General features: G+C 43.8%; 1 protein-coding gene across 1 annotated transcript; it reads left to right on the top strand.

Annotated features, from left to right (window-relative positions):
- The first annotated feature begins 437 nt into the window (after positions 1 to 437).
- On the top strand, positions 438 to 8,610 carry CCDC3 (coiled-coil domain containing 3). The gene is given in 7 exon segments (XM_069540494.1): positions 438 to 501; positions 5,188 to 5,379; positions 5,575 to 5,652; positions 5,655 to 5,756; positions 5,759 to 5,821; positions 5,824 to 5,947; positions 8,502 to 8,610. Coding segments are annotated over 7 exon segments (732 nt in total).
- Positions 8,611 to 8,884: the final 274 nt, after the last annotated feature.

Consider the following 8,884-nt stretch of genomic DNA (forward strand, 5'->3'; position numbering starts at 1 on the left):
TCTTCTAGACATCCCGTCTCCAAGCCAACAACATGTGAAGCCCAGTAACCTCCTGGTCAACCCACAGAGTTGTATGAGGTCATAATAAATTGTTAGAAGCCATTAAATTTGGGGTGGTGTGTTATGCGGCAACTTTAGATTAACTAAAGCAGAAACTATTACCTCCAAGTGGGGTCCTGCCATCACATGTGGCATTGATTTTGAGTCTGGGAGAGGAATGGAGAAATTTGGAGGAATGGTGAAGAGACTGTTTGGTGGAGGCCGAAAGGTAGTGAGGAATATCTTATTGGAAGCTGAAGGAAAGAGAACTTTCAGCTTCCAATAGGATATAGGCAGAAAAATTAGCAAAACTATTAGCAGTATTGCAGAAAAACTAGCAAAACCATTAGCCTGTGGACATATGGGAAATAGAAAGGGTACCTCATGACCTTGTGGATATGGCTAAGGAGAGTTCTGGACAGAATGTTGAAGGTGCCATCTGGCTTCTTTTAGATGCCTATGGTAAAGTCCAGGAGGAGCCTGTTGAGGCAAAGAGGGGACTATTTAGATTTCAAGCAGAATTTAGAAGAACTAAAAGCTCACTAGAACTTGTGGGCTTGATAACAAAATTGCATTCAACCCTAGTCCCTCCAAGAAAAAATTTCTCAACGTAAGAAATGGCCTTGGTTTGCAGATGAAATACAGGGTGCTGTTAGTAAAATATGACCTCAGGGTCAACGTCTCTGTTAAGGCATCAGAGAGATTTAAGGAGTATCTCAATCATCCTCTCAGCTACACAAGAAGACGTCTAAGAATCTTAAAGGTGTTTTCCCATAGCTTCCTGATTTGCAGCTCCAAACAGAGAAATGGTTGTCTTGAAGAGATTTGTGAGTGTGATGATTTATCTAATAGAGTGGATTATAATTTGATACATAGAAAACTACAAAGTTTGTAATGTAATGTAAGCTACAGTAATCAAAACAGTATGGTACTGGCACAAAAACAGAAATATAGATCAATGGAACAGGATAGAAAGCCCAGAAATAAACCCACGCACCTATGATCAATGAATCTATGACAAAGGAGGCAAAAATATACAATGGAGAAAAGATAGTCTCTTCAATAAGTGGTGCTGGGAAAGCTGGACAACTACATGTAAAAGAATGAAATTAGAACATTCTCTAACACCGTATACAAAAATAAACTCAAGATGGATGAAAGACCTAAATTTAAGGCCAGACACTATTAATAGCTCATTTTTTAAATTGCTGAATAATATTTCATTTTATATCAGTTTGTTTATCTGTATACTTGTGGATGGACTTTTGGGTTGTTTCCTGTTTTGGGCTATTACAAATAAAGCTGTAATGACATTCATATTCAAGTCTTTGTACGGAATATGTGTTAATTCTCTTGGGTAAATACCTAAGAGTGAAATGGCTCTATTGTATGTTTACCTTTTTAAGGAACCATCACATTGTTTTCCAAAGTGGTTGTACAATTTCCCTTCCCACCAGCAGTGTATACGCGTTCCAGTTCCTCCACATTCTCAACAACACTTGATATGATCAGTCTCTTTAATCTTTGCCATTCTAGTAGATGTTTAGGGGTAGCTCACAATGGTTTTAATTTGCATTTCTCTAACGACTAATGATGCACTTAGTTGCCATCCTGATATCTTTTTTGGTGAAGTGTCTGTTCAAGTGTTCTGCCCGTTTTTATATTGGGTTTTTTGTCTTCTTACTGGGTTTTGAGAGTTCTTTGAGTATCCTGGATATGCATCCTTTATCAGATATACACTTTGCAAACATTTCCTTCAAGTCTATGGCTTGACGTTTTATTCTCTTAACAGTGTCTTTTATAGACGGAAGTTTTAAATTTTGATAAAGTGCTCTTTTTGTCTAACCCAAGTAAGCAGAGGCTTTCTCCTAAAAGTTTCATGTTTTGTATTTTGAGTTAATTTTTGCCTATGGTGCAAGTTATGGATTGAAGTTCTTTTTTTTTCTTTTGCATATGAATATCAAATTGTTCTATCACCATTTGTTCAAACAACAATCCATTCTTCAATGAATTGACTCTGCATCTTTGTAGAAAAACTATTTATTTATTTACTTCTGCATTCTCTATTCTATTCCATTGGCTTATGTGTCTGTGTTTACACCAAAGCACACTTTATTGATTACTATAACTTTACAGTAAGTCTTGAAACCAGGTAATGTTAGTCTTCTAAATTTGGTCTTTATTTTTTAAGTTGGTTTGGCTAAGTTCTTTGCATTCCATATGAAATCTGGAATCTGCTTGTCAATTTCTACCAAAAAGTCCACTGAGATTTTGATTGAGATTGCATTAAATTTGTAGATTAGTTTGGTTAACATTGACACCTTAACAACATTGAGTCTCCTGACCTGTTAGCAAACTGTGTGTCCATTTTTCACAGACTTCTTCCATTTCTCTCAGTAATATTTATAGTTTTCAGTGTATAGTTTTTTCAGCTTTATTCCTAAGTATTTTATATATTTTGATACTACTGTGAATGGTATTGCTTTTTAAATTTCAATTACCAAACGTTTGTTGTTATACATAGAATACAATTAATTTTTGTATGTTGATCTTGTATTCCATACTTTGTTAAACTTGCTTCTTAGTTCTAGTAGCGTTTTTTTGTGGATTGTATCAGATTTTCTATATAGATGGTTATGTCAGCTATAAATAAATAGAATTTGTTTACTAAATGAGTTAAAACATTTCATAATATCACTGTCATAGTCTGCTCAGGTAAATGGTTTATTTATTAAACCATTTTAATTGAAGTATAGTTAATTTATAATGTGTTAGTTCCAAGTGTACAGCAAAGTGATTCAGTTATATATATATACACACACACATATATATGCATGTATATATGCAGATTCTTTTGCATTATATGTTATTACAAAATATTGAATATAGTTCCCTGTGCTATATAGCAGGTCCTTGTTGGTTATCTATTTTATATATAGTAGTATGTATCTGTTAATCCCAAATTCCTAATTCATACCCTCGACTTTCCCTTTTGGTAACCATAAGTTTTCTCGCTCTGCCTGTGTGGACTCTGGAATCTCATGCTGGGGTTTGAATCCTTGCTCAGTCACTTTGTAGCTCTGTGATCTTGGGTAAGTCAATTAACCTCTCTGTACCTAAGTATCTTATCTGTAAAATGAGGACAATACTAATACCTACTTTGAAGTGTGGTTTGGAGAATTAATTAAGATAACATATGCAAAGTCCTTACAACAGTGCTTGGCCTGTAGTATGCAATGTATAAGTGTTAGCAGTTGTTAATATTATAATTTGGCAATGCTTGCTCGCTCTACGTCAGCTTGCCAGGAGTATAAACCGTTTCATATCCTCTCTCTTTTTTTCTAGCAAACCTGCAAAACACCTGCTAAATAACTGTTATGGACTGAATTGTGTCGCCCTCCCCCCACTCCCCACCCCCTACCCCCGTCCTGCCTCCTTCTCCCTGTCCAAATTCATATATTAAAGCCCTAACCCCCAATGAGGCTATATTTGGAGACAGGACCTTTAGAGAAGTAATTAAGGTTAAATGAGGTCACAAGGTTGGGTCTTAATCATCTTCATAAGAAGACACACCAGAGATTTCCCTCTCTTGCTACATGTACACAGAAAAAGGCCAAGTGAGGACACAGTAGGAAGGCGACCATATAGGAGACTGGAAGAGAGACCACACCAGAAAGCAATCCTGCTGGCACCTTGATCTTGGACTTCCAGCCTCTCACTCTGTGGTATTTTGTTACGACAGCCTGAGCAGACTAAGACAGTGATACTATGAAATGTTTTAACTCATATATTCCATGAGAGGCAAATAAGCAGTCCTGACATACAACATCTGATGCCAACCTCGGGTACCATTTCCGCATTGTGGGAAAGTCTGGCATCTACCATGGTTGAGGTGGGGGAGTGCTGCAGAGTCATATACCATTGGGACTACTGCCCACTTGCTTCCCTCAATATAGCTATTTTTCCTACAAAATTTGTTGAAGCCCCAGGCTGACTACTAGCTATACAGGGGTTAGTTATTAACTGCGAGAGCTGTTACTCTTATTTCTTTCTTCTTTCAGGCCCATCACAGAGTCCACTAAGTCGCTGATCAGATTCTGGACTAGTGTGACCTCATGCAGGCTGTAGCCTTCCATTCCCTCCCGAGCTGGGCAGCGCTGGCTGGAGTCCTGGTCATTCCACTTGTTGGGATTCCCAAAGCCCTCCCGATTTGGGGGCCATGGGAGGTGAGGCCCAGCCTTGCAATTTTCTCTCCTGCTTCTCTAGCCTCTTTTCTCTTTACCTTTCCTTCCAGAATTCCCTAAGAACTCTTTTCCCTTCAGTACAGAGAAGAATTCAGCTGGGTTCCAAGGCTTAAACTTGCAGACACCCTGGTTAATAAGATGTTTGCAGAACAAAGAGCCTGCCATTTTAAGGCAGTTTTGCTTGTACATTTATTATAAATATATATTATATATAACATGTATGATAGATGTATGATGGTATGTATATTATATGCATGATATTATGTATATGTGTGCTATATTGAATATATAAAAGATACATATTTCTAAGTAATATCCTTTATTTTCTTCTTCTTACTACATTAGGAACAATTAAAGAAAATTGGAGATAAAAGCAACCTCTGAGTTTAGAAATATAGAACTGTGAGTTCGGGTCTCCTCAGGTTCACTCACTGACTTGTGAAAAGCTGTTTGCAATTTACCTCTGAATTTATTTCTCAGGTGTAGGGTGTTCAGAATACGAAAGCAGTGATTATGTAAATCATGAAGTCAGGTGGCTGCAGGAAAATCAGAGCACTATGGCTTTGGCTTTTCAAATCTTTTATTAAGACTTTCCAAAGACCATCATTAAAAAATAAGCAGAGAGAGAGAGGAGGTCCAGAAAAGTTTATTAGATCACAATTAATTTCCTAGTTAACCTCTGCGAAGGTAAAGTCAGATTGCTATATATTTGACTCTAAATGAACTACATGGAAAATGCAAAAACATATACAGAGTAATCGTGGCAGTTGACAGCGCTCGTTTTAAAGAGGCCGCGGGTCTGCAACAGGCTTTGCGCCTGGAAAGCTTTGGCTCAGTCATCTGCGCGCAGGAAGAGGGCTGGGCCGCCGCTCCCAGCACTGGCTTTCTCGCGCGCTGCCCCCAGATACCGCGCCCGCCCCGGGGCGACGCATCCAGCGCAGAGCCTCTGCGGAGCGTCGCGAGCCCCCCACCCCCGGCCGGCGTCCCGGCTCCGCCCCTCCCGCCGCGGCCCACGCCCCTGCCCCGGGGGGCGTGAGGAGGCGGCGGCCCGTCCTCCACGCGCCGCTGTGGGGCGTCACGGGCTGGGACGGGCCGAGTGCGCCTGGCGGCAGAGAGAGCGGCGCGCGGAGCTGAGCGCCCAGGGCTGCGCTTCTCTGGCCGGCGGGGCGGCGCCGTGGGCCGGACGCTCCGGGCTCCCCGACGCCGCCGGCGGCCCAGCTCCGCCCCGGGCCTCCCCGCCCAGCGCCCCGGTAGTGCGCCCCGGGCGCAGCGCCCACCCGGCCTGTCGTAGCCGGCACGCTGCCCTCGCGGCTGCTCGCCGCGCTCTGCCTGGCCGAGCGGCTCGGGGCCGCCTGCGGCTGCCAGCTGCCTTCGAGTGGAGACCCCTGAACGAGGGCGGCGGCGCCCAGCTGACCGAGAGCGTCTCGTACGCCAAGGTGCTGGCGCTGCACCAGGAGGTGCATGGCCTATACAGCTCCTGCCCCGGCAGTACGAGGCCAGCAAGGCGGGGCGCCTCTACTGGGCCGAGGTCAAGCTGCTGTGGACCAGGCGTGGGGCAGCGTGCTCGAGGTGCCCGCGGGCTGCAGGCTCCACCTCAGCGGCCTGGGCTACTTCTGTCACTCCCACACCGTGGTCTAGGATTACGCCTGTTCCTTCTTCCTCAGGTGAGCCTGCCATCTCCCGCCCATACCACCCCCTCGGCCCATTTGCGTGACCAACTGAGGTCGCCTTTATCCGGAGCCGGATCAGGAACTCGCAGGGAGTTCTGTCCGTGCGATGTTAGATGATGCCTTGGGCTCCTTCCCGTGCTCTTCGTTCTTTCCTGCTCCTCCCGTCGTGTCTACAACATCCTGGATACCTCTGGCCAAGACTGTTGGAAAAACAGGGAGTGTTCCTGTGCTTTAAGAACAGAAGAGTGTTTCAGGCAAAAGCTCCAGGTGCTTTCCAGCAACAAGTAGCCAGCCCATTCCAGATAGCAAAGGTTTATGCGGGGGGCTCCGCGGGGAGACCCTGGTCGCAGTGCTTTGAGGAATATAAAGGTAAATCAGGCAGGACCCTCTCTGATTGAGTTCATGCAAGTTGGTCTGTGGTCCAGATGAAACGCTTGTGTGTAAGAATTCAGGTGATGGGTTAGACTAAGGTTTGAAATAACAGCAGGTGGAATCCTAGTATACTTGGAACTCTGTGTTTTAAACTGGATTTGGTGGGAGTAGTTTGGGATGGGTGGTGGTCACACCAAAGCAGAATCCCTTTGAAATCAATTGTTGGAATTCTGGCTCCTCTTTTCCTGTGGGTTTGAGCAAGTTACTGACCTTGTCCAGAATCTCAATAGCCTCACCTTCATAATGTGAGAAACAAGGTTGCTTGAGACTAAAAGCCAGTCACTCACACAAAACACCTGGTGCAGGTTAGATGCGGACCAGTCACTATTCTGCACACCTGCTTAAATGCCAAGATGGCGCTGGTGTGGAATGCAGCCCAGCTGGTCTCCCGTTTCACCCGCGTTATCTCCCATCGGCTGCCGGCAGATCTCAATGCCAGGCTCTAACAAACAAATTTATGGAGGAGGGGCGGGGGGTAGGGTGCTGGATGGGGTCAGGGCCCTGCGGGGGTCACAGGGCTTTGAAGAATATAGAAGTGAATTAGGCAGGAGGCCCTGTCTGATTGGAGACTCCTGGAATCTTGGGCAGTTCCGTGAAAGTTGGGCTGTGGTCAAGACGAAACACATGTGGATAAGAATTTAGGCAATGGGTTTGACTGAAGTTTAAAGTAAAAAAACTGCAGGTGGAACCCTAAATGCATTGGTTGTCTCCAGTTGAAGGAGGAGACTGAGAGGAACCTCAGAATGGAATCGAATGCATCTATCGAGATAGCGATTGAATCTACAGCTGTGATGGGCGATAGATCCAGTCTTCCCAGTCTGTGGAGTAGGATTAAAGATATTTGGAATGACCATGACCTTGGTCTGCAGACTCACTCTTAGCTCTTTAGATTTCATGTCACTGAGAAACAAAAGAGTGAGTTCTGCAGAGGGCTGTCCTTAAGCTCATGGCAACATATTTTCCATGCTGAATCCAGAATATCTAAGATTAGAATATGTGGCGTGCCTTGTGTTGGCTTGGGTGGCTTAGCTAGATTCAGTTGAATTTATTTTTAATTGCTGAACAAGTACAGCTTCTAAATAAACTCGTCAAGGAGTGAGACAGTACCTTCTTGATACAGAGAAAAACTAGACTTTTCATGTCTTTATTTAAGGAAAACACTGGGGACCCAGCTACAAAACTATTCAACAATGAAACTTCATTTTCCAAAGAAAAAAACCAGAGTACTTGAGAAGACGTTATTTTCTTTTCCTATTGTATAATGAAATACTGTTTTGTCCACTGGTTCTGTGGTCAACCAACTCTTTCATCTTCTCTCTGACATGTTTATAAAACGTTAGGGCAGAACTACAGAGTCAAATGGTAGTCTGATAGATTTCTATTTCACAGTTATGTTGCCCTGATGTGTGTTAACAGCTGCATACAAAGCATTCCTCCTCTGTTATTCTGGGACCCATTAGGAAGAGAACAGATTCCGGTCAGCGTCACAGGAGAGGGTGGCGCTGGAGACTCCCTGGTGAGCCCCACATGCCCCCCATGGGCTGGAGAGTAACTCGTGTCTCTCCTTTTCCTTTTGTTTACTTCTTCATCTTGACAACAGGCATTTTTTGCGAGGCTCCATAGAAATGTTAACTAACTTTCATACTGCAGTTACTCTAGCCAGAGACTTTTTTTTTTAATGCAATCCTTACATCACCATCAAAAAGCAAGGTGCTTTTGTCATCCTCTTTTTATAGATTGTAATACTGAAGCTTAGAGAATTTAAGAAATTCGTTTCCTATCAGACAGAAGTAGTAGTGGTAGGACTTGAACCTGGGTCATTGCAACTGGCCTCCCTTTCACCAGGAAACAAGGAACACACTGTCTATGAGAAGGAAGGCCACCTGGGAGATAACACAGATAGACAAACGCAGACACATACACACACTCCCTCTGCCCCCAAACTCACTTTTTTCAAAAGCTTAAGAATAGACTCATGAAGTAGGAGGCAGAGAAACAATTAGAAATAATGAGAGCCGATGGAGACTGTCACAGTCTTCTGTTGACTCAAGATTCAAGATGGCGCACCCCATGGCTGTCCAATCTACAGCTCTGCTTTCTTCCTCTTTCTTGTTAGGATGGATGAAAATTATAACCTCTTGCTTCATGGAGTCAGTTTCCAACATGCCATCTTTCCAGACACTCAAGGGAACAGAAGGATGTTTTCCCAGTGGCAGCAATGGTGACTTTTTCCAGTGACCGGGAGATCCAAGAAGACAATTGGTAAGAATTGGTTCCCTGTGCCAGAGCAAAATAATAGAATAGCTACATTTTGACGCAGAGAGTCAAGAGTGCTCTTCCAGAAGCTCAGACCAAAGAGTATTTTCCTCCGTGCCCCCGACCGCCACTCCCAGCAGTTAACAAACCCTGCTCATAAACCTTCGACTCCTGAGGCTTTACTGTTGGGCGTGGAGTTCCTCACAGTCAGGGAACAAGGTGGGATGAAGGTTGGCACGCTGT

Source organism: Delphinus delphis, chromosome 2 (assembly GCF_949987515.2).
Source record: "Delphinus delphis chromosome 2, mDelDel1.2, whole genome shotgun sequence".
Classification (NCBI taxonomy): domain Eukaryota; kingdom Metazoa; phylum Chordata; class Mammalia; order Artiodactyla; family Delphinidae; genus Delphinus; species Delphinus delphis.